The sequence below is a fragment of the Panthera pardus genome, unplaced genomic scaffold, assembly GCF_024362965.1.
Source record: "Panthera pardus isolate Hobbes unplaced genomic scaffold, ASM2436296v1 HiC_scaffold_6, whole genome shotgun sequence".
Classification (NCBI taxonomy): domain Eukaryota; kingdom Metazoa; phylum Chordata; class Mammalia; order Carnivora; family Felidae; genus Panthera; species Panthera pardus.
The window spans coordinates 26,356,671-26,383,347 of NW_026526991.1; the positions used below are offsets into that span (position 1 = coordinate 26,356,671).

General features: G+C 47.2%; 1 protein-coding gene across 1 annotated transcript in view; it reads right to left on the reverse strand.

Moving 5' to 3' along the window:
• Positions 1-26,677, reverse strand: part of PLXNC1 (plexin C1) — a 148,895-nt gene that overhangs the window by 97,512 nt on the left and 24,706 nt on the right. Inside the window, exons 3-4 of the mRNA XM_019446434.2 lie at positions 16,104-16,238; positions 12,593-12,693 (exon numbers count right to left, since the gene is read on the reverse strand). Coding sequence (XP_019301979.1) covers positions 12,593-12,693; positions 16,104-16,238 — 236 coding nt within the window. The remainder of the gene's footprint in view (positions 1-12,592; positions 12,694-16,103; positions 16,239-26,677) is intronic.

The following is a 26,677-nucleotide window of genomic DNA, read 5'->3' on the forward strand; positions in this document are numbered from 1 at the left end:
ACCACAAATATTTACTGAGGGCCCCCCAGACACCAAACACCACAGTAGGTGCTGCAAACACATCACTGCGTAAGCCAGGTAAAGTACCCCTGTTAACGAGCTTATGTTCCAGTGGGGCACACAGACATAAACCAGATAAGCAAACCCTAATTTAAAATAATTTAAAATTCAGGTAAGTCTTCTGCAGAAACCAAAAAAAGGAGCACAGAGGAACTACTTTAGATTGACCGGTCAAGAAAGATGGCATTTCAGCTCGGAGTTCGAGGATGAAAACCATCCAGCCATATCAGGAAGGATGGGAACAGCATTCCAGGCACAAGGAACAGCACATGCCAGGACCCTGAGTTCACACAGACCTTGGTCTCTGCAAGGAACTGATTAAACACCAGACCGGCTAGTAATCAAAGGGGAGAGTGATTCTGCCAATTACAAGCCAGTGACCTCGGGCAAGCGACGGGCCCTCTGTGTCTCAGGCTGTCCATCTGCAGATACACAGATGATAACAGGTTCTACCTCATGGAGTTGTTACAACAATGCCTCAGCAAATATTAGTAGCTGTTGGTATATTTATCACTTGAGCAAATGAAACAGACTGTAGGCAAAAATTTGGAGGACATAAGGTAAACAAACAGAAGGGACCGGGGCAGTAAAGCTACCCAGACTGCCCGCTGGCATTGCCCACATACAGCAGGTCAACACTCAGCACACCTTTCCTACGTAAGGAGCAGACAAAGTTCAAGGCTTCTTGGAAGATTCTTAATCACAATGCTCCTTCCCCCCAATACGAAGGGGCTCCTTGGGGTCTCTCCATGCCATGAGCCCCGGCTGTGAGCACTTTCCACAGTGGACGGATGGCTTCTGGTCAGTGTGCGCAGCCCGCCCTAACCGTGAGCTTCTCTGGGGGCAGAACCTCATTCATCTCTGTTTCCCCCAAGGGCCTAGTCCAGAGCCTGACCCACAGCTGGTATTCAACAAGCACTGGCTGAGTTGGATTAAGAATTCAGTTTTCAAGTGACTAAAATTCTTGACTATGTCTCCATGATACCAGCATAAGGTGTTTCATTGATTTTTGTTCGCTGGGCTGGCCTGTTAACTGGCATGGTGGAAAACCAGCCTTTGTCCTGAAACTTGGAGCTGTTTAGCGCACATAAAACACATTTGCAGCCTGAAACACTCACACAAAAGGGATTTGTAGCCTTCACCCCATGTGGTTCTTTTGTAGGTGATGAGCGTACTAAAGTTGGTGTTTTTATTCCCAAGCGCAAACCATGAGCTGAAGAATTTAAGGAGGTATTTTTAAAATATGTAACGTGGAAGTAAAAATAGGAAACCGACGGATGCCTCTTGAGTCAAGGAGCTCTGGGTTCAAAGCTACTTGTCCACACATTCCCGGTGCAGCTGGGGGCACATTCCTTTCCCTCTCTGGGCTTCAATGTCCCCGCCAGTAAGCAGGTGGCAACGCTAACAACCCCATCTCCCTGAGGCCAATACTGAATGCCATGCTCCCTTCTCTATGCAGCAGAACATAAGCGCCCAAGCTTTACAGAACGTTACAAAAGCAAAAACGTGAAAGATGGCCTGGAAGGCTTCCAGCGAAGATCGGAACGGTGTGTCTGAAGGTGGAGGAGTTGCTGGGAACAGGACATGTACTAGGTCACAAAGACAAGTGAAAACATTTGAGGAATGTTTAAAAGCCAATCAATACATACTTATGAAAGTGCCTGCTGCCTGAGATAAGGTCATTTCCAAAAAAAAAAAAAAAAAAAAAAAATCTCTTCCATTAAAACATGTATTTACTAAAAGGGGGCGTTCCTTAATGGCACTTGTTCCAAGACAGAGAACATCAATTAAAGAGACGGTGCGGGTAACGGTTTGGAGGCTGAGCTCTGACGACCTCAGCAGCCAGCCTTTCCAAGCAAAACCGGCTTCCGAGTCCAGTGAACGCTCTCCCTGCATTGACCTCTGTCAACTGTCGGGGTAGCAAGAGCTGTGCCCCTTAATGACTTCATCCCCTCTCCACCTTCTGCTTTGAAAGAAGTAGGATCTGCGCACAAGCTCCTCCCAGTTGACAAAGCTGATGAAGAACCCAGCGGGGGTGGGGTTCTGCACCACTGGAAGGGCCCCCCGATCCCTTTCAGCATCCTCCGTAACCCAGATGCCTGGGCTGGGCGTCTGCCAGGGGAATTCAGTGACGCCCCGAGGTCCGAAGCACATATTCCCCTTTTGTCCTACGTGCTCCTACACAATTAGTCGGCACAATGGGGTCCTCACACAAGAAGGAAGGGCCACCCCCAAATCCCATCATTATCCTTAACGCTGTCATTAGAGCCGCACTGGACCATAAAGGAGTGTCACTGCACAGTGACACATCCCGGATCAGAAGGAAAGGAGGAACGAATCAAGAATTACAACAAACTTCAGTCTCAAACTGTCTTCGTGGCCACTCAGCTAGGTGTGGCCGTAACCCCTGATGGGGGGTGGGGGGGAACATCTCCAAAGCTGAATGGGCTCCTCAGGTCTTGGCTGAGACCCTCCCTCTCGGTGAGGACTTCTGGAGCCGCTCCGTCCCGTTCAGACTGCAACTTGTTCTGCCCCAAGCCAGAGCTTCCCTCCCCTGTCCTCTGCTGGATTTGTCTTCATAACATTGCTCACCATCTGACATGCTAGTTCCTTATTTATTTTTACACTGTCCCTCTTCCCTCATGCAGGGAGTTGAACAACATTCCCTCAAAATTCAGGTCACCCAGAACCACAGGAGGTGACCTTATTTGGGAATAGGGTCTGTGCAGACGTAATTAAAGGATCTCAAGAGTAAATCCTCCCGGGTTTCAGGAATCCAGTGACCGCTGTCTCGAAGAGAAAGGAGAGGGAGATTTGGACACACAAAGAGGAAAAACCCACATAAGTGAGAGGCGGGGATTGCATTTCTGCTGCCACAGGCCCTGAAACACCAGAAGCCCCTGGCAGCTGGGAGAGGAGAGGGACCACTTTCCCCTAGGGCCTTCAGAGGGAACATGGCTCTGTGGACACCTCCATTTTGTATTTCTAGCCTCCAGAAGGGTGAGAGATAAGTTTCTGTTGTTTTAGGCCGCTGATCGTGTGGTCATTGGGTAAGGCAGCAGGAATCGAACACCCTGTTAGAAGGACCTCTCCGAGGGCAAAGGTTTAGGGCGCTGTCGTTCACTGCTGGAGAATCCTAGTGCTTAGAACAGTACCTGACACATACTAGGTGCTCAATAAATACCCATTAAATGAAAGCACGGACGCTTACACTTTTAAGGTGGAAGGGTTTCTACATGTCAGGTTGGCTCCCATGGTCCTTGTTGGGCATAGCCAGTCATCCATGAAGGGTCCATTTGGACCAGGCTCTTCCCTCTCCTCCCACAGTCACAGGGGGTAATGTCTCTTCCTCGTTCCTCTTCCCTTTCCCTACAGTGGGAGGTGAGGGTACCAGCTTGTACAACCTGCAGCAGGCAGAGTAACAGCCCCCAAAGATACCCATGGCTCAGTCTCTGGGACATGTGAAAATGTCCCCTCACACAGCTAAAAGGGCTTTGCAGATGGGATTAGGGATCTCAAGAGGGGGGGAATTATCTTGGATTACCTGTGTGGGCCCAAAGTAATCACAAGGGGATCAAGAGAAGGCAGGAGGGTCAGGGTGAGAGAAAGGGACGTGACGAGGGAAACAGAGCCAGAGAGATGTGAAGATGCTACTTTGAAGACGCAGCCAGGAGCCAAGGCAGGAAGGAAGGCTGCCTCCGGGAGCCAGGAAAGACAAGGAAAAGGCTCCTCCCTACAGCCTCCAGGGGGAACACAGCCCTTCCACACATCGGTGTGAGCCCCGGGAAACCCAGAGCAGATTTCTGACCTCCAGAGCTGTCAGAACGGTTCCAAGCCACCCGGGTTGTGACCATTTGTCACGGCAGCAGTAGGAAGTGAATACACAAGCTCAGGTGGTTTGCTTGTCCCTCCCGGGCACACTGCACTCGCACTTACTTCCCAGGGTGGCAGGAGGACTGAATGGAGCACGGCGTGGAATGTGAGGCACAGCATCAGCATCCAGTGCAGGAGCACGCTCCCCCTGCACGCTCCCTGCAGACTCTGTCTTCCGACCCGGGGCTGGGGTGGGGGCTCGCTTCCTGCGGGAGGGTCAGTGGGCGCAGTCCCACCGGCTCCTCTGCGAACAGCCCTCCTGGCCGTCTCCACTACACACTGCCCGCCTCTCAGATGCAGACGGGGGCAGCGGGGACTGAGACTTCACAAACGTGGGGTTATGGACTACCGTACTCCATGGGTTGCCCCAGTCAACTTTCTGGGCAGTGACAGTCTATGGCCATTTAGAATTACAAATTGGCCGGGGAGGCTCGAGGGAGGAATGTCTCTAGGAGGAGAGAGGGGAGGCAGACCTCAAGACAGGGGAGGAATGCAAGGGACTGGAGGTGGCCATAGGCAAATCATTTAACTCTTTTTTTGTTTGTTGCTCTGGGGTGCTGGGGACAAATATATTTAGCAGTCTGATTTTTCTGTCCTGTGTTCAAAAGTCCCTTCTGGGGGGCCTATGGGCGGCTCGGTCGGATTGAGTGTCCGACTTCAGCTCAGGTCGTGACCTCATGGTTTGTGAGTTCAAGCCCTGCCGTGGGCTCTCTGCTGACAGCATGGAGCCCGCTTCGGATCCTCTGCACCTGCCCCCCTTTCCGTTTCTCTGCCCCTCCCTGCTCGTGCTCATGCTCTCCCTCTCTCTCGAAAATAAATAAACATTAAAAAAAAAATTTCCCTCTCCCCCCACCCTTTTAGAAAGTCTGACAGTGGGGCCGGCCACAGAGTGGTGTTATTAGGCCACGTTGAGGAATGCTCTCTTACCAGCAGCTGCAAACCTGAAAGCTGCTACCAGGGGCTGCCTGGAGGTCTTCCCCTGGTCCATATGGAAGAAACATATAGAAGAGTGTGGGCAAGTATTAGATTTACACAAATAATCAAGGGGAACTACAGATACCTTCTAGGTAACACACCTGCTGATTAGCAAAGCCTTACCCTATATACTTTGTGTGCAGGATGGGGCATGACAGGTGGGGCAATGAAGACAAGCTCGGCCTTCCTGCATGGCCCATTTTCGGAAGAGGACCCAGCCATGGTTCCATCGGGGGATGGGGACCAGAGCAAGTGGAGCGCCATTGTGGTGCTGGGAGAGGTGGGAGGTACATGAAATTTGAAGAAACAGCCGCCAAGTAGAGGACTCGGGAAGAACTGGGAGATAAACTCATTCATTACAAAATATACCAAAAGACAGTGTACCCTGGGAGGGGTACCACTGGGAAGTCTGATACAGCTGCTGCTTGAGTTAACGCGGTTCATGCTGGATGCTGGCATCAGGATAATCTTTTTTTTTTTTTTTTTTTTAACGTTTATTTATCTTTGAGACAGAGAGAGACAGAGCATGAACAGGGGTGGGGCAGAGAGAGAGGGAGACACAGAATCTGAAACAGGCTCCAGGCTCTGAGCTGTCAGCACAGAGCCCGACGCGGGGCTCGAACTCACAGACCGTGAGATCATGACCTGAGCCGAAGTCGGACGCTTAACCGACCAAGCCACCCAGGCGCCCCAGGATAATCTTTTTAAAACACAAATATGATCATGTCAATCCTCTGCTGAAAATCCTTTACCAGGTTCCCAGCACCCCTGAATCAAGTCCAAACTCAGAGTCCTTCACATCCTGGTCCCACCCAATGCCCCAACCCCTTCCTGCCTTCCAGAACCAGCGCTCTGGGGGTAATATCCAATCTGTCGCTCCCTCAAAAGACCTCTCCCTATGCTGGATCCTCTACCTGAAATGCCTTCCACTCTCTCTTCCCTTGGTGAAAGTTCATTCAGGCTTCCAGGCCTAATTTTAATGCCACTTCCTGTCTGAAGCCTTCACCAACCTTGGTTACAACGAATGGCTCCCTCCTCTGGGCTTCCACCATTGCAATGGCTGTTACTTGAGTGCTTACTAAGAGCCAGGCACTGTGCCTGGGGCTTTATGAACATTATCTGATTGGATCTTCTCAGCCACCCTGTGAGGTACTACTAGCCCTACTTTGTGGAAGAGATTTGACCCAGAGAAGACAAGGAACCTGCAGGTCACAAAGAAGCCTAGATTCAATCCCAAGCAGGCTGCCTCCAGGACCTGCACTCTTCCTCCTCTGCTGCCAGAGTGGAAGCCACCCCTGCATTGCTGGGCATCCCGAACAGGCTACCCCTCCTACATTCCTGTTCGGCAGTGACATCCCTGTCCATCTGGTCACCCAAGCCAGATGCCCACACCCCTTCCCTTGTCATCTCAACACCGAGGTTATGGTGTTGCTGGGAAAAGAGCAGTAGCTTGCCTCACTGCACCTTCCGAGACTTAGCTCTGGCCCATCAGACCCCAGTCTCTTGCCGGTTTACAACCACCTTCTAAGTGATCTGCCAGTGTCCAGCAGATCGTTTCCAGGCTATCCTGCGCTAGGACGCTTATTCTAAAACCCACAGCTGATCTGGTCACTCTTCTAATTGAAGCTCTGCAATAGTTCCCAAAAGTCCTTATGAGAAATGCACATTCTTCAACATGGCTTGTGAGGCCAGTGCTCGGCCACTCCTGCCTACCAAGCCACCAAGTATCTCAACAACCCCCGCCAGACTGTGCGCTCCAACTGTATTGAGCACAATGGGTGCTCTTACAGCAACTGGCCTCGATACACCTGTTCCCTCGGCCAGTCACCTGCCTCTGCTCTACCTGGCTGATATCTGCTCACAGCTCAACTTCAGCTTAGATATTCCCTCCTCCAGCAAACCTTCCCTTACTTATTAGTATTATTTATTTATTTTTTTTTTAGAGAGAGAGAGAGCAAGAGAGAGCATGAGCAGGAGAGAGGGGCAGGGGGAGGGAATCTTAAGCAGGCTCCACACTCAGCACGGAGCCCCAACTCAGGGCTTGATTCCATGACCCTGGGATCACAAGCTGAGCCAAAATCAAGAGTCGGACGCTCAACCAACTGAGCCACCCAGGCACCCCAACCTTCCCTTAGTTTGGGTTAGATGTTCATGTGCCCCCATGGAATCCTCCACTGCCTCTGGGCTAACCTTCATGATACTCTATCTACCTATTGGTAAAATGGTAACTCTTTTACTTGTCAAGACTGACCAGATTATTGGGCTCAACGCCTCAGTATCTGCTGCACTGGAATGACGCATCCATAACCTTTGGCTCCCTTGCACGACAGTAGGTGGGGGAGATTTCCTTACCCCACTGACGTGGGCTTGGCTACGTGGTGTGCTCGCCAGTGGAGTATCAGCAAACACGACATGAGCCGAGGTGACAAATGTGATGCAATAGTTTAGCATGGCTCTTGTACTTCTGCGGTCTACCTTGAGAACAGTGTGCACTGGATGAGAGATGTGTGAAGAAGACCTGAATCAATCCTCTCAACCTGCAGCTTGAGGCAGAGGGCATCCCGAACCCCACTGGAGCTGACCCATGAGCAAGAAAAACAAATGCTTTTTTCTTCCAATTCTTTCTTTTAGGAAGAATTGGTCAATGCAGCATCACCGGAGTATTGTCTACATCCCTCACTAGACTGCAGGCTCTGTGTAGGCAAGAAAGAACTATAACCCGAGTACCTAGCACAGGCCTTATCACGTCATAGGTGCTCAATAAATACTTGTCAATTGGACACATGACTGAATCAGTGTTGGCTGTTGACACGGCTGTCTCCCTAGCTTGCATGTGAGTTCCTGAAGGCCAAGAATGGCATCCGATTTCCCTCCATAGCCTCTAGCTAGCTCACTTGCCACATGGGGTTCTTGGTGGATATTCGATAAATATTTGCTGAAATTAAATAAATTGAATTTTGTGGGCTGCCTTGGGACTGAGTCCTTAATTTATGGCATTGTTTCTATGGGAAAATGCATTCTGAGTGCCAAACAAACTTGCAAATGAACTTTTGGAACCTCACTCGTTCATTGGTTCAGGATTGCCAGTTTTGTGGAAACCCGTAACTGAACACATGTGCTATGCTTTGCAATATGGGAGAAACTGAGAAACTGCTTCCAAACCCCAGATACTCAGCCTGCAAAAATTCACTTTCCGCCCACACACACAAATTCAGCGCAGGTTGGATTTGAGGTTCCAACAATAAAATACTAGACTTTTTAGAGCTCATTGTTTATCTAATTGCTTTTTATCTGCTTCCACTGGATGCCTATTCTTAACACCCGATCAAAAGGAAGTTAAGATAGTTTCCTTGCCCACCCCCCGCTCTCAACAAATCCATTTTCTAGACACATATGCAAGAAAGCTCAACCTTCTCAAAAGAGAAAATAAATTATTTTTCTAAATAAATCTGTGACATTTAAAATAAACACAGTGGGATGCTCTACAGTTATAAGAAAACATCCCCCTTTAGAATTCCTAATTTTGAATGGTACTGGGAACTCAATATGAGTCACAGATCTGAGGCTTAGTTTTATTTCGTCTTAGGCCAGAATGAAGCCAGTCTGAAACTGAGTGATCTGATGTGGCTGGGAAGGACCATCAGTCTAGAATGTTCTATATTACTTCATGCGTAAGTCTCAACCTGCCACTGACAGAGCTCCTCAATCACGCAATCTACTTCATTCACAGGGTGCGTGGGTGGCTCAGTTGGTTAAGCATCCGACTTTAGCTCAGGTCATGATCTCATGGTTTGCGAGTTCAAGCCCTGCATCAGGCTCTGTGCTGACAGCTCAGAGCCTGGATGGAGCCTGCTTTGGATTCTGTGTCTCCCTCCTTCTGCCCCTCCCCTGTTCATGCTCTGTCTGTCTCTCTTTCAAAAATAAGCAAACAGTAAAAAACTTTTAAAAATCTACTTCATTCACTTAACATATATTCTTTGAGCACCTACGATGTGTCGGGCACTGTTCTAGACTCTGGGGATATAGTAGTGAACAAGACAGACAAGGTACTTATGTTCATGGAACCCACATTTTAAAAAGAAAAGCAGAGACATAAGATCATTTCAGACACTGATGGGACCATGATGAAAATTAAACAGGTGATTATGAGTGAGGTGAGGCCACTTCCAACTGGATGATCAGGAAGGAGCCAGCCATGGAAAGATCTGGGGAAAAATATTCTAGACTGAGGAAACAACAAGGGCAAAAGTACCAGAGGTGGGAACGTGCCGACATATTCCTAAGTCAGAAAGAAAGCGCAGTGGGGTAGAGTGAACCGAGGAGAGAGAGGCATGAGAACCATGGAAGGGTCAGATGATGTATGCAGGTCCTGGCAGTAAGACAGTCAGACTGGCTTCTAAGAGAGAAAGGCTGTGCAGGTTTTAACCTGGGGAATGACATGATCTGGTTTAGACTATAAAAGCATCATCCCTCTAGGAGGGTATTACGACAGGGGTGAGGGAGTAAGAGGAGAACCAGGAAGCTTTACAGAAGACAAGCACTCTTTGCCCGTCATCAATACATGCCCCGGTGTCTTCAACCTCTTCTCTGATCATCCCTCTTACCTTCTTGTGCTCACTGAAACCAGCCTCTCTCCTGGGGACACAGCTTCCTCGAAGCCAGCTCAGGGGCTGGCTGCTTCCTCTTACTCATCCTAAGCGTCCTGCTTGTGTCTCACTGCCTTTTCTGGATGCCTCTTCTTTCCTCCTCCTTTCCAAGCGTGCCCCCCGCCCAGTGCGCCCCACCACCGCAAAGCCCTCCTTGTTGCAACCATCTATAGACCACCGCCACCCCTGCCAATTCTTTCCTCTTCTGGACTATCTTGCTTCTCACCGTCTCCAACACTGTTCCCACGGTCCGACTGCAATATCCACACAGATGACTGACGTTAACACTCCCGTTCCTAACACTACCTCCGTTCCTTGACCCCTCTCTGCCCGCAGTCTTTTTCCCATCCTACTTCAGGTACACTGTCATTATCAATAGTGCCACCACCCTCCATGACTCTCCCACAGTCCAACTACCATTTCCCAGCCCCAGTGAGTCTTAAATCCAATCACAACCTCCCATGCACAGATCCTGTCACCTATTCCCATCCCTCACTCCCCGCCTCGGGGTGTACTTCCAGCTGACAGCCCACGGCCCCCTATGTTAAGTACCAACATCCATGTCAAGACCATCATCCAGCGCTCGGATACCCCCTCGGTTCCCAGGCCCCGCCCTCCCCTCTTGATGTATTTCCTGCAAAGCCCTACCTTGCTAAATCTAGCCCTCCCCGACTCTGCGACCACACCAGCAGGGCTGAACACGGCCTTGGGAAGCAAAACCCTGCTGACTGCTCTCGCTTCAAAAGCAAGACCACTGGCTTCAGCTGGGCCCTCCTGCTGCCCAGCGATCATTCTAAGTTCCCATCTCCGTTCTCGATCTTCTACCTTCTCTCTCTTCGCCTTCCAAACCTCCAGCGCTTCCTCCCCCGCCTCGCTCTCACAGGGCTGAAGCCCCCGAAAATGACATCAGCGATACAAACTGACGCTGCACACGCTTGCACCACCCACCTGCTCCTGGGCCCAATGTTCTTCACCTGCTCTTCCATCCCGAGACCAACTGTCCACCTCCCGTCTGAACTTGCCTCCCCATCAGTGTGCTACATCTTATTTTCTCTCATCTGCCGAGAGACAACACAGTGCAAACCCCTCTTCTTTCTCTCTCTCTCTCTTATTGTTTTACTAAAACTTCCCCAACAGCCCCATAGCGCAGGGTTATTTCACGCGCCTCAAAAACAACCAAATTCTCTGGACTTTACTTTCTCCTCTAGCGTCTGCTCCCTTTTTCTGCCGTTTTCCTCGGCAAAGCTCCTCTGGAGACTGGTCTCTGCTCTGCTCCCTCATCATTTTCTCCTGCAGCTTTATCGCTTGCCACACTGCCCTTGTCATGGTCACCGGTCATCACCTGCTGAGTCTAGTGGGTCAGCGCACTTCCCTTGCCCAACCCCTCTGCACCATCTGGCACAGGGGACTGCTCCCCTCTTTCTTCCCTTGGCATCCAGGAGACCACCTTCTTCGGTCTTTCCTCTTCCCTTTCTGGCTGTTCCCTCCCCATTTTTGTTTCCTCTTTGCCTCCTTGGCCCTTCGACACGGCACCGCCTCAGTGCTCGTTCCCCAACTGCTTCTCCCCTCAATCTACACGGCCTCCCTCGTCTGGTCTTGTAAGCTCCCTCCAGACATGTCTAACTCCCAAATTCATCTCTCCAGCCTGGACACATCGCCCGTGAACTCCAGACCTGTGTTTGCCATATAGCAGCCACGAGCTCCTCGTGGCTAGTTCATCACTGCCACCGCCACTGAATTAACGCCTGGGGGGAGCCCTACAAATATAGGTGGGAAACGCACATAGATGAAACAGGTCGGAAAGAGTACGGGGGAACCGCTCAGTGGGTGTGTGACAATGAAACGCTGTTGATGATCAGTTAATTTCTTAAACTCTAGACTTGGGCAAGCGACGGGAAGAAAACGTTCCTACCCAATTACAATTATTCATGAGAATTTTCCTGGCCCCGCTTCCTTTGTCTGCCAGGGATTCTGACAGAAACAGCCCCGTGAGGAAGCGCAGCAAAAGGCAAGGGCAATTATGCGTCTTGCTGCATCTCAGCTTTTGACTTCCTCCATGAACTCTTAATTAATTCCATCCCCACATTTTTAGTTTGTTTCCTGAACCTCTCGCTTATATTGTAGCCTCGCCCTCTCCCTTCATTGCCCTGGGCTTCCTTCCCCAGATTCTCTTCCCCGTCCCCTCTGCTTTCCCCAAACTGCCCCTTGTTCAGCCTTCAGCTTCTCTGCACCTGTTCCACTCCTCCTGATCCCTTTTGACCCTTAAAAACAGAAAGCACCAAACTGACGGCCACCGTTATGGTGGTTTTTTTTTTTCCCCCTGCCTGAGCTCCAGCTCCGGCGCTCTCCTCCTTGCTTCTGTAGCGGGAGCCCCGAGTACTGGGTTGCCATGGCAACAGCGAATCCAACCAGGCCGGTCCCAGCCACGCTGGGAGCTGCCATGGCGAGGGAGCGCTTACAAGTCGCCCCTGAGCCTGGATGGGTCGTGAACATGGTAATTCAAGACCAGGCTGGGCACATTCTGCCTGGAGACTGAGATTGTACAGCAGGCCCACAGCTGTACCGCGCATTAGGAGACAACATCATCAATAATAAGGCTTCCACCGAGCCATCCGAGTACGTGACATTACGAGGATTCGGTGGGAAATTTTCAAACATCCCTATTCTTTTATCTCCTCTGAGGGGAGACCTTTTGCCTCTCTCTCTCTGGAGTCTTGGAGAACTCTGTAGAAAGTACAAGCAGAACTGGCAGCTCCAGGCTATCCTTCCTGGTGTCCTGTCCCCACCCTGCTCCCACCCCCAGGTCGGGTAACCCACCCGGAGTGGTCCGGGTCAAATGATCCCGCGGCACTGGCCCAGCTGGGAACATCTCCGAGAGTTAATGAGGATCACGCACTGATATTTCAGGCGGCGAAGAGATCAGCTCCCCCAGGTCATTGGCACGGATCGTCAAAGTAGGGCAACAAGTGTTCTGCTGCATGACACTTTTTTTTTTTCTCTCGAAAATGTGAGTTGGTGAGAAAGAATTCAGGAAATACCTTTGCAGAGAATGGCACCAACCGCAGTGAGGGTCTGTTGCTGTTAAACACTCCGTACAGGATTTATGTTTACTGCAATTTGCAACACGAATTCTCCTCACCTAGAAATAAAGATGACAGCAGCTCAGACGGAATTCTAAGCACCGCCACAAAAACGACAACACCTTATCTGATAACGGGCCACAAAGAGAGCACATTTGTCAACTTGAACTCGGAATGCCTCTGTAAGGACGTTGGGCAGTGGTTCTCAAGTTCCGGGGTACGAATCCCCTGGGGAGGTTTGGAAAGTGCAGGTTCCCAGATGGCCTGCCGTCCCTGCTCTGGAGACTGGGCTGGGCAGGTCAGGGACCGGGCCTCGGAATCTGCATTTTTAAGTGCTCTCTCAGGTGGGTCTGATCCGCTAATAATGACTTCCCAAGGGATCATGGAATCAGGTCACCTGGCCTTCACACAAAGACAGTTAAATGCGTGGTCAGTGGCACTCTGGAAATGAGCATCTGGGGACGTAAAGGCTCACGCTGACCCAGGAGTGTCAGCACGAGGCTGACGCTGGACACGGAAATGAGGAGAATCCCACACCCCTGTCAGGGTAACTCCATTTCTTCAGCTCCTGGCTCGTTTGCTCACCTTCCCTCCACTGGAGTTGGGCATAAAAGAAACAGGGGGAGTATTCAAATCATCGCCTGCCCCTCAAGCTGCCTCTTCCAGTTGTCAGGAAAGAGCAACCCACAGGCAAGGCGCCTGTGCTGGGCACACCCGGGCATCTGAGACAGTCAGAGCCTGGAAGCAGGGTGGCGGGAGTCGGGGAGGACCTCAGTGCCACACAGCGCATTTTCTGCGGGCAAAATCCCACAGCAGGTAGTAAGGAAACTTGTGGAACTCATTAAGCCAGGAAGCTGTACATGCTAGAAGGTATAAGTAACTTCCTTAAAAGGTTAGAAACACAGAGCGTTCTAGAAACGGTTGGTGAGGAAAATAGGCTATCCTGGGGAGTAGTGTTCAATTCTAAGTTGACTACATGGAGGACAGACCCGTCTATTTCTCAGTCCTCCATGTTGCTGAAAGACGCGGGGGCAGACCACCAGCCTGAGCCAGAATCAACCAGAATGTGGAGATTTCCCTGTAGCTCACAAAACATCTTTTTAATTCTGGGGGGGTTTGCATAAATATCACGTAGTCTCTCTAACCTTGTTTTCTCAACTCTGAAATGGTGACCGTGCTGCGGACTCCACAGGGTTATTTCACTGTCTGGCAGATACTAAGCGCTCGATAAATGTTGGCTACTGCTGTTGTGTGAGGCAAAGGTTCCACAGCCCTACAAACATGTGAGACCTTACACTTAAAAGGCAAACAGATTTCCTTACTACGAGGCTTCTGAGAGCCTTTGAATATGCTGAGCATGATGATACTCCAGGCGGGGTAGACTAAATAACATCTTCTCCTAGGGCCACATTGGCTCAGAACACTTAGTGGGATAGGAGTCTCTAGAACTTTCCATGAGAACCATTACGCGCTGTACTTAAACACACAAACAACATCTCTCTCTGTAAAAGCGAGAACACAATTAGTACTACATTGGACCTGCTTCCCTAACTTAGTAACACACGATAGTGACTATTCCACAGCGATGCATAAATCTTCATATGGTTATTTTTAGCGGCCACGTATTCCATGGATGTACCAGGGCATATTCGTTTGGCTGTTACTATCCCCCCAAGAGTCTAGGAAAGGATCCTCCTTAGGTTTTTGCCTGTCTAGGGGTTATGCTGGCTCAATGAGAATCTTACTAACAGCATCCCCAGCAGGAAACCTAGGTGAAGGATATAAGAATAACCAGCTTTGATGCCCAGTCAAAAACCCTCCCTAGGGCTTCAGGCTTTGAATGACCAGAGGCTAGAACTCTTTATCTTCCAGAAAGTGAGGACCTGTCAGCTATTCGTGGCTCTCCAGTGGTTCCCAGCTTACAGTCTTGAGTTTGGAGGAAAGTGCTAACGAGAATTTACGAGCCATTTTGCAATGTTTCAAAAAGCTGAATGGAGAAACATGCACGGATTAAGCAAGACTTCAAGTGTCTTTGCTTTGGGCTGGAATTTTATCAGCTCTGTGTGGCAGCACAGCGCATTCTCCGGCTGGCAGTTTTCAGATGCCCTTGATAAATAAAGCCTGGGAATGGGAATAGTTACTTAATATATGCAGTTTGTTGAGTAGACAAAAATCTCGCGAATACGGGAAGCCCAGGGAAGAAACAGAATAAAAAATGTTTTAACGGGGACACAAGCTGCTCAGGAAGATTCTGCATGGTGAACAACTGGTCTACCAACGTCAGGCAGGTCCACAGTTCATCTCAATGAGATCATTTTGACATAACGACTCTTCCACGTGCAAAGGGCAATTCTGCGAATTCTGGAAACGACAATGTGCTTGTGTGCCTACTGTGTGACCGCAACAGCACATGTGGCTTGCTGTCATCACTGTTCCCCTTAGAACGAGAGATAAAAAGAATGGAAAATGGGGTTGGACCGAAGGCATCTGTTATTCCATTATATAATTCCACAAGTCTGAATTCTCTTCTTCACACTTTGTTTGCCCCAATGGCCATGGGTCCGAATTACCGTGCCAGAATGGGCTGCTTAGTTTTCACAAGTTTGGGATTCGATCTCATTTATCACAGGCTTTGATGTCAGGACAGAATTGATGTCCCAGTCTGGACAAGGCCCAACCTACATATATATAAAATAGAATGAACCTAAGATATCAAGGAGATATATCTCCTTGACTGAATCATTTAACCTTTCCAAGTCTTAGGCTCTTGATATACAAAGCAAGGGTAATTTTATCTCATTAAATTGGTAGCATATTTCATCAACATTGTTTTTATAGCTGTGCGTACAGACACAACTCTGCATCTAAGAGAGACAAAACTAGTACGTGGTCAGTAGGGACTCAATAAAACTTAGCTTTCTTTCCTTTGTGGAAGTACTTTATAAAAATGAAGAAACTATAAAAAGCTATTATTTTTATTTGAGTAAGCAGAAGCAAGAAGAAAAACTAAAACAGCCAGATAAATTAAGAGAGGGAGGGTGAGTGCCATATATTTCCTGGTTCATGAATGTGCATGAGACTGTGGCCTGATATTAACCCCCAATTCCAAAGCCAGTCCCATTGGGTATATTCATAAATGCATCTAACCGTTCAGTGCCCACACAATAAATGTGCAAATTCAGTTACCTTGCTGATTATGCACCCATTTGCAAGCACACCCTCCTCTGAAAAGCCTCGCATTGGAAATATAGCCAATAATAAAATTGTCTAAATAGGTAATATTTCTTGCTTACTTACTGACAGGAAGGTTTTTTAATTCCATGTCTGTGAACCACTGAAGGTCTTCTCGAAGCCTGCAGCAGTGTTTAAACTTGATAGTTCAAAGTAAAAGCTTCACTACTAGATGATGACATTAATTAAACAATTTTTTATTTGTAAGTCAGAAGCTGTACCCGGTATTTTCGCCTACCTCTTTCCCAGCTGTTAGATAGATGTAGATATTCTTCTTGGGATGAGGAACCAGTTTGTAGAAAACAGGTGTTTCTTCTTTAATTTCATAGATAACCTCCGGGCAATTTGAAGTCAAATTCTCACCAAGAATAACCTATTTTTTTTTTTTCAAAAAGAGAAATAAGATTTCTATTAAATACTTTGAATAGCGGGGTGGCAAGAGTTGCAGCTTAATTCTAAGACCACATGCTCTTTTCCTCACTACATATACTGGCTGAGGTACCATGTTCTTTAATCATCCTTTTGTGTCTCAGTCTTCCACGAGGCTGGGAAGAACAAGCATGGTCACGCATGTGAATGCGCGTGCGCGCGCACAGAAGCCACCCTTCGGTGCTGGGGCGGTATCCTCACATGTGGACGCTCCAAGCCCGCAATTCCCTATCACATCTGGCTCTAGGAGAAGCTACAGGTGACAGCTTCGTCAGTATTAAGCCAAGTGATCTTCAAACTAAAGGAAGCCGGCTTGACATATATTTGCATGTGTTACTCTGACTCTCCTATATGATTCTACGCAGTCACCCATTTTAAAGTAACCAGGACAACTTAACAGGCTCAAACAGCAGGTATGTGTTTACATATAAAATGTAAGCGTGGCCTTGAAATTGGGCCTACATGAGTTTCATGCACCTCAGTCGATAAATATCTACGTATCTGGCATGTTCTAGGTGTTTGGAAAACAGCTGTGAACAAATGAGTGGGGGGGGTAGAGGGAGAAACCTACCTTCATATACCGTGTGTGTGTGTGTGTGTGTGTGTGTGTGTGTGTGTGTGTGTAGGGGAGTAGTGGCAGACAATGAACAATAATTAAATTAGAACCCCTATTAGAAGGTGATGTAAGTCAAAATAAAGTGGGGTAAGGGCATCAGGATGCGTGCTCAGGGTAAGTCTCACTGAGAGGTGGCATTTAGTGAGATACTTGCAGGAGACGATGGAGTGGGCCATTTAGATGCCCGGGTGACTCGCGCTCTTGCGAGAGCCACTCACTGGTACCGAGGCCCTAAAACCTGAGATGGCCAGTGTGGCTCGAGCAGAACCAGTGAGGCAGAGAGCAGTGAGGTAACGAGTGTGCAACGTAGGTGATTGTAGGCGTGTATAGAAATCTCACTCTTACTCCGGGTGAGAGAGAGGGAAACGCTGCAGGGTTTGAGCAGAGAGGTGGCATGGTAAGGGGGCAGGTTGGAAGCAGGGGCCTGAAGCTGTATCACAGACCATCACCATAGCCCTGGAGAAACAGAATGGTCGCTTGAGCCCAGGTGCGTCTCTTGACTCTTTCCGCTGAGTAAGCTGTGCTAACTTTGACCTAGTACCTTAACCTCCCCCAACTTCCTTGTCTCTAAAACGGGCCTAATAATGCCTTTCCTATATACGACTGTTCGGGATCAAAGGAGAGTTATAAAAGGTGCGTGGCACATAATAAATACACAATAGATAATAATGTTGCTAGATGGTAAGCTCCTTTTGGGTAGAGACTGTATCTTAATGATCTTTATACCTATCCCCTTGCCCGATACTTTTAAAATCGAAGGTGTTCAATATTTTGTCAGTTTGAATACATCCATACGTAAAATCTACATTTGTGTCTCTACTGCTGAGGACAGCAGTTACATTGGGCACATGGTTTTAAAAGAAACGTTGGCCCTTGAGATTCTTTTCAGACAAAGTCTACATTCACGCATCTACTAAGCAATACGAAGCCTGTACCACATATCCTGATGGTAAATACATATTTACTATTTTATCAAAGAGTCCTTATCATTTTGGCACAGGCAGCATCTTCCTACATGAGTCCCTGCTCCCAGCCTGAGTATGGCTTTGTCTTGTGGTCGTGACTTTCTTCCATCATCTGCTCTGGGTTAAGTCCAGGTAGATTTGGTACAACTAGTAACTCACTAGGGGCCCGTGAACTGCCACTGAATTCAGGAGCAGCTCGTAAAAGTCAATTGCAGTAACTAAAATATGACTTTTTAAAAAGGAATAGAAGCATTTAGATCCCCGTAGAGGTGGAAAAGGTCTGTGCCTCAAGTCATTTAAAAGCACCTATAGAGGCGCCTGGGTGGCTCAGTCGGTTGAGCGTCTGACTTTGGCTCAGGTCATGATCTCGCGGTTCATGAGTTCAAGCCCAATGTCAGGCTCTGGGCGGACAGATGTGAGCCTGGAGCTGCTTCAGATTCTGTGTCTCCCTCTCTCTCTCTGCCCCTCCCCCACTCGTGCACGCATGCTCTCTCTCTTCTCTCTCCAAATAAACATTAAAAAAATGTTTTTAATGAAAAAAAGTGACTATAGCTGCACCATCCAGTATGATAGCCACCAGTCACCTGTGGCTATTTAAATTTAAAATGTAGTACTTCCGTTATACTAGCTGCATTTCAAGTGCTCATTAGCCACATATGGCTAGTGACTACCATACTGAAAGTACAGATATAGAACATTACCATCATCACGGAAAGTTCTACCGGACAACACTGGCCTACTGAAAACTACAAATGAAGAGAAACAGCAGGCAGGCACCACCCAAGCGTGGACTTGCCAGATTCTTGTCTTCCCATCTCTAATTCACGTTCCTTATTAATCAGCTGAGATTCAGTTGATCTGGTTCTAGAAAAGAGGTCATAGAGAAGAGAGGAAACAGGAAGCCAGTTAAAAAATGTTTGATAAAAATGTTCTCAAGTGACTCTCAAGAGAAGACAGGCTGCTGTCCAGAAGAATTCATCATGTTAAAGGCCTCCCTGGGCAGAACCACCAATGAAGCATTCTTGCCAACAAAACCGAACCTGAACCTCATTGAGCCTTTAGTGTGACCTTTCATTTAAATTGGGAAGCAGAAAGAGGAGGAGGCAGCAAGAAAACAGCCAAATCCACAATATGAGACATTCGACAACAGACTTCATTTCCTCCATCAGTCAGTGGCAGTAATGGGAGTTGGCTACTCCAGATTGAGAGAGGCAGGACAACCATGTCTGACTTGAGGACCTTGCTTAGATACCAATTTGAACAAAAGTCATTTTCTTTTCTTTTTTTCTTTTCGATATATGAAGTTTATTGTCAAATTGGTTTCCATACAACACCCAGTGCTCAGCCCAACAGGTGCCCTCTTCAATACCCATCACCCACCCTCCCCTCCCTCCCACCCCCCCCCCCCCAACCCTCAGTTTGTTCTCAGTTTTTAAGAGTCTCTTATGCTTTGGCTCTCTCCCACTCTAACCTCAACAAAAGTCATTTTCAAAAGATACTCTCGAGCCACTTAGGAAGATTTCATTGTATAAGCTCCTATGAGATGTCGCTGAAGAACTACTGATATTTTTGCTGTGATAATAGCATTATGGGTATGGTTATTTAAGAAAATGGCCATTGCGGTGCTGAACTCTTGATTTTGGCTCAGGTCATGATCTCACAGTTTGTGGGATTGAGCTCTGCAGCGGGCTCTGTGCTGACAGAGCAGAGCCCGCTTCAGATTCTCTCTCCCCCTCCCTCTCTGCCACTTGCATGCATGTATTCTCAAAATAAACATTAAAAAAAAAAGAAAGAAAAGAAAATGACCATCATTTTTTAGAGATGTGTAATGAAACATGTAGGGGTGAAATGACAGTGTCTGGGATTTGCTTTTTTTTTTAATTTTTTTTTTAATGTTTATTCATTTTTGAGACAGAGAGAGACAGAGCATGAATGGGGGAAGGTCAGAGAGAGATGGAGACACAGAATCCGAAACAGGCTCCAGGCTCTGAGCTGTCAGCACAGAGCCTGACACGGGGCTCGAACTCACGGACCGCGAGATCATAACCTGACTGAAGTCGGCTGCTTAACCAACTGAGCCACCCAGGCGCCCCTGGGATTTGCTTTAAAATAAAAACTTAATTTATAAAACACCACCACTCATGCGTCTTAAGTGAGTTAGGACCTGCGCTGCAGTTTTTACAGGGACTTCTTTTATTTATTCTTGGAACATGGTTGATGTAGATGGGTAAGGGCTATGAAGATCTAGTTTGGGGCAACTCCGATTTACCTGGAGACGAGGCACCGGTATTTTCTCTGGAACTCTGAATTCTGGCAGGGAAGCCTTTATTGTGTTAAAAAAAAATCTTAAGTGTACTATGTGCTGGGGTTTACCAACCAGTTTCCTAAACAAGCTACCTAGAGTGGCTTACACTGAAAGCTTGTCCTGATAACTATAGATGCTGGGTTTAAATTACGTTTCATCGATAGTGGGAGTGACACTTCTCTAGAACGTAATTTGGCATTATCTATCAAAATTATAAAGCATAGCCTTAGACCCCACAGCCCCTCATATGTATGGTGAATGAAATATGTACACGGATATTTATTGCATCACAAATTAGCAAAAGGTTGAAACAACCTAAATGTCCAACAGTGAGTTGGTTAGGCATAGTCAAACAAATATGATACTATTTAGCTGTAAAAATAATTAGAAAGCTCCTTGTGTATATGTTTAACACATTATGTTGTGTGTATGTGTATATATTTATATATTACATAAACATACTTATATACTTATATAGCACGTTTAATATGCTGTGTATTTGATAAAATGGGGGAAAGGCCATCTTCCCCCTTTTACCTGCAGACATTTATAAACTATCTCTGTGAAGATACCCAAGAAACCCATATCACTGGTTGCCCCAGAGGTCAGGAATGTGTGACTTTCTCTGTATATTCTCTTGGTTCTTTTGAATTTTGAACAATGTCAATGTACTATCTTAAAAAATAAATACATAAGACTTAAATGTGAAAAGTGAGTGTGAGTGGATCAAATTGTTTTTCTTTTTGCTAGATCATATGCAGAGAATGATCTCCATAACCCCGAGGACAGGACAACAGGAAATTTTCATTTTCATCCACAAGGGGCCCAGACATGCTACATGGAGAGCTTGGGGGTCTCTGCCACTGGGGCCTTCACCTCTCTCAAATGACTCCAGGACAGGAGAGACATGGCTTTCTTCCTTGCTATAGATCTCTATTAATATCACCTCCTACCCCTCCAATCCCCATCCCCACAGCCCAGCCCAGGGGCATCAAAGCAAAACTTGGATCTTCTAACTGCAACATTCATGTCAACATCAACACAGAGAAGAAAGCCAGCGAGACTGGAGCACGGGAAATATTCCTTCCTCAGCTCGGTTTAGCTGGGCAGCCTTGGAAAAAGAACACGATCTGTGAAGCGATGCAGGAAGTAACAATGAGTCACAGAAACCCAAAATGGGTTGAGTTTTGTGTAAAAGAATCTCATCCAATTCACACACACCCCTTGGGCATGATTTTTATCTCTTGTTTCCAGAATGCCCCTTTAGTACAGACCTAATCTGAAGTCACCCTGAGCCTCTGCCATGCATATTCTTATCTACCCCTTCATCCTTCAAGTCTCAAACGTCACCTCCTCTAAGAAGCTTTCCCTGGTTGCCTTTCTACCTCATTCTCTACCCATCAGTCGATTTCCTCCATAGCACTTACCACTCACTGTCTGAAATGGCTTTATTGATTAATTCAGTAACTTATTTTCCATCCTTTCCGCGCCCCCCCCACCCCCATCATGAGAGCAAGTGGGTTGCCTGTTTTATTCACTTTTGTATCCTCAGTACCCTGAATAGTGTCTGGCACATAAAAGGTGCCCAATAAATATTTATTAAATGAAAAAAAAAATTCTATTAGCATTCAAGATTTTATAGGGCTCTTCAGATTTTTCCAGCTGAAGCCTGTGTAGAAAACAAATTTTCCCCGATGGAGAATTTCAGTTTGTGTCAACATATTGTTCCTGTTGACATCTTCCTGAAGCCTCATGGTAGGCTATTAACTAGCCTTGGGATTTTTGTTGCATACAAAAAAACCCCGCCCAATTCCAGTCCTGAAACGTGTGGAGTGTGAGACTTCCACACCAGACAGTTAGTTATGTTACAAGTTCGACACCACCCACGGAAAGAATAGCATGGTGAGGAAAACGAGGTCGGGAGGAGAAAAATTAAACAAAAGCCTCTTTCTTTCTTTCCTTTACTATTACCATGACATGGAAAAGCCACGGGTATTCAAAAAGCTGAAACATATACTCCAAATTTCTTTCCTTAGGCCTCACTCTGTGGGGTTAACCAGTTAAAGGGCATCCAAGCCAATCTTCTCATTTTTTTTTTTAATAAACAGTTTCTAAGAAATGTGGTGAAGGAGGCCTAAACCACGCACACGAACACACGAGAAAGCAAGGTAATTATCCACCAGTGTTCAATGCGCTTGAGTCGTTAGGAGTAACAAAGGTGAAATATAAAGATTAAGGCAAACTCCTCTTTTATTTCCAACCTATTTTTCTCGGTGTAAGTAGCAAGAGAAGCATACAGCTTGAACCACAAGTTCTAGGTTTGTGTGGACATGGCAGGAAGAGCTCTAAACTGGGGAGTCCCGGCTAACTCACAAACTAGAATGAATGAGATGGAGGTGAACTTGAAATAGCTTCGTATGACATTCCAAACAGCCAATCGTGGAGGCCATTTCCTGCTATTTTCACTTTTTGGTCTATTACTTCAGCCTAGCCATCCCCACTCCCCTACCTCCGGCCCCAGGTCCTGTCCTGGGTTGGCCTCCTTTTCCTTATTTGAACATTCCATGGGAATATAAATAGTAAGCTTGTCCTTATAAAATATTTTATTATTTTTGTTATCTCTTCCTGTCTTTTGAAAACTTTAAAACCAGAATCAAGGCAGACCTTCATGCAGAAGAACTTTCTAGAACTGGTCTCAATTTTGCTCCACGGCAAAATTGGATAAATTTTGGATAAATGAAAGCCACCAGTGGGAATAAGTTTTGAGGGCCTCATAGATGGCCAGTCCCAACTCGAAGCATGTGAGTAGTGCTTCTCTGATGATATGGGGAAGGGACATGCGTGAGACGGCACCCGGTACCCTGAAGCCCACTTCGGTCCTAGGGATGTTGGAGAAACCCAACACTGGCCTCCTCCTACAAGAGCCGTTCCAAAAATCATCTTGAACCCAGATTTCCGACATTTACTCCCAAAGAACCCACGGGGGAAAAGCTGGGGTCCCACAGGGGGTTCAGGGGCTCCCATGACCCACTTGCAGACCTGAGCGGGGGAAGTCCTGCCTTCTAATACAGAAGTCTGGGCTCTGTGGGGCTGCCAGGAGGCCGTCCCCAAATAGGAACAAACTAAAACCACAGAAGCCAGGGCCTCTTCTCAAAAAAACCTCAATACTTGCATCTTGGTATTAACCCCAGTACTCTAATATTTGAAAGAAAATTTTAAAAAACAAAACAAAACACAGTTCCACAAATTCTACCAAGCCCTACAGAGTGCATTTGAATTATCAGTGCAGTTTGGAGAGGGGACAGATTGCTTCAGTTTACATCACCTTGAGCAAGTTCCCTAACCCCTCTGAGCCTCGCATTTTTTTCATTTATAAAGTACGTTTGGTAACACTACGGACTCATGAGGATTAAACAAGTTAACCCATGCAGACACTGGTTCCAATGGCCGGCGCGCAGTAAGAGCTCAGAAAGGTTCGCTGTTATTATTCCTCGCCTGCTGCCTTATCTTTTCTGCTTACAAGAAAGGCTAATGGGCATGCATAAAGTTACAAATTTCAAATTTCATGCATATTCCATTAATACTTATTTTACCACCTGGGAAAGCTGAAAATATTCAATTCTGCCCTTGAAATAAGGACAATTTTCTGTATGCGACACAGTCAGCTCAAAGGAATCCAAACCACACGAGAGGCTGTCCCACAATTTGGACAAGGATTCGCATGTGTTTATAAAAACGGGTACACTTTGCAGTGTGCTGGCTTGCGACACGCGAGTTATGAATTCCTGCCAGCTGAGTTCAGCGTGGCCACCCTCTTTCAGCTGATCTCAGTGGAGACGCTGACCACTGAGAAAGTATAGCATGCAATCATGATCAGAAAGGAAGTAAAATGAGGAAACAACCAGGGGGGAAAAAGTGACGACACAACCCATCTCACAACCATTAGGGTCACGTGTCGATAAAATAAGGGGACAGATGAGATACTGTTAAAAGGACGCTTTCAAGTTCTAAATTCCTACCATGTTTCAAAAATCTTACAAAAGCATCTAGGAATAAAGGCAGGAGAAAGAGGGCAGTGAGGGTATTGGCATATTGTAAAGTCTTTAGTTTTTCCACTCTTCCTCAGGAAAACCTTACCTTTGGAGGCAGTGGCAGATCGCCTGGAAGAAGTGCAGGTCTTTAAAGACGCTTTGAAAGTGATTCGATCTCTCGGCCTAAGCGCAATGTGATGTTTCCACGGAAGGGAATATGATACAGCTGTTTAAAAATACCGTTTAGGGGCGCCTGGGTGGCGCAGTCGGTTAAGCGTCCGACTTCAGCCAGGTCACGATCTCGCGGTCCGTGAGTTCGAGCCCCGCTTCAGGCTCTGGGCTGATGGCTTGGAGCCTGGAGCCTGTTTCCAATTCTGTGTCTCCCTCTCTCTCTGCCCCTCCCCTGTTCATGCTCTGTCTCTCTCTGTCCCAAAAATAAATAATAAAAAACGTTGAAAAAAAAAATTAAAAAAAAATAAAAATACCGTTTAACCAAGGGTTTGCCATAGCATTTTAATACAGGCATAACTGAAGGAAAAATATGGATGCAAAATTGGATAGAGTCTGACCTCAACTATGCAAAAAAAAAAAAAAAAAAAAAAGAAGAAGAAGAAAGAAAAGAAAGAAAAAGAAAACGCTGATAGCAGTCAGTGCCTTTCGGTAACAGCGAGGGGTATTCTTTTTTCCTGTTTTTCCCTCACCCTCTGCTACTTTGCACCTTTCTCGAGGAACATATATTACTCTTGTAATAAGAAAAAATTAAATAACCCGATGTTTAAAATTGCACCAAACAGGGGAACCTGGGTGGCTCAGTCGGTTGAGCGTCCGACTTCAGCTCAGGTCATGATGTTGCAGTTCGTGAGTTAGAGCGCCACACTGGGCTCGTTGCTGTCAGTGCAAAGCCCACTTTGAATCTTCTGTCCACCACCCCCCCGCCCCACCCCTGCCCCCTGCCCCATGCGCTCTCTCCTTCAAAAAATAAACATCAAAAAAAATTTAAAAAGAATAAAATTGCATCAAACTATGTTAAAATTCTGTGAGGTTTTCAGAGACTTAAGTTAGAGTGTGTGTGCGTTTGTGTAGTGGTGGGAAAAAAAACCCAGCAATTGGCCCCCAACTGCTGTTTTCTGCCCCTCATCCAACCAGTCGTATACTACAGTGCCTATTGTCTGTCAACATGTTGCCAACTCTTGATCACTGGGAAACTGATGAGTCAGGCTGTGGGTGATCCAAGCCCTCTTTCTTCTCCTCCTCCCACTGGCTGCCTCGGGTTGGGTTTTGTTTGCGGGGCTCATTAGTATCTCCACTCTATGGCTTAAGAAGCCAAGCTTGTGTCTATCAATGTTCGTCTTTTCTAACAGTTCTGGTGACAAGTCTGGCAAGGGAGAAGCTTGAAGTTTCTGAACAAAGGGATTCGGGGATTATCTGTGCCTTCTCAATCATCGACATCGTCCTGGGTCTCGGGACTCTGGGTTATTTCAGGGGCTACATCCGAGAATCTGCACACGGGATACATGGGGGAGTCTTGGGAATTACTGGGCTGTCCAAGGCAGCTTGGCAGGGCTAAGTCAGTTCAAATTCGTCCCTCAAAACTTCCTCCTGAGGGAAGGGACCTTCCTGAGTAAAGCTGGGGGAGGGTTTAACTCCTAAGAAGTTATGCCATTGAGGCATTCCCTTCAGTCAGATGGTCTGCCTCCTTCCAGAGCTGGGATCCTTTCTGGAGCTGCTTTTTTTTTTTTTTTTTTTTTTAATTTTTTAACGTTTATTCACTTTTGAGAGACAGAGAGAGATACAGCATGAGTGGGGAAGGGGCAGAGAGAAAGACGGACACACAATGTGAAGCAGGCTCCAGGCTCTGAGCTGTCAGCACAGAGGCCAGTGTGGGGCTCGAACTCACGGATCATGAGATCATGACCTGAGGCGAAGACTGACCCTTAACCGACTGAGCCACCCAGGTGCCACTTCCTGGAGCTTGTAAAAACCATGACCCACACCCCAGGAGTATTGGTTCCACTGTCCCCTCCCCTCCATGGATCCCTATCAACATGCTTCCCTTCACCACCACGCCCTGCCCCCCAACCCCAAGAACCCTGAGGGAGTGGTTGTGCATGTCTGGGGCAGAGATCACAAAACTCAGTGGAGCACAGGGGACATTAGTGCAGACTCTGAAGTCACTCCAGTTCAGATCTCTGCTCTGCCGTGCGTACTTTGGGCAAATCATCCACTTTCTCTGGGCCTCACTTCCCTTATCAGTAAAATGGGATATATAACAGAACTATCTTCCTGAGCCGTGGAGAGGACTCAGTGAGTTAAAAACATTTAATGTGACTGGCACAAGGGAAACACCAGACCAATGTCAGCCATCCCAAAACAATAAACCAACCTGCCCTTGTTATTTGAATCCAAAAAACAAACAAACAAACAAACAAACAAACAAGCAAACACCAAGGCCACAGGCATGGCTTC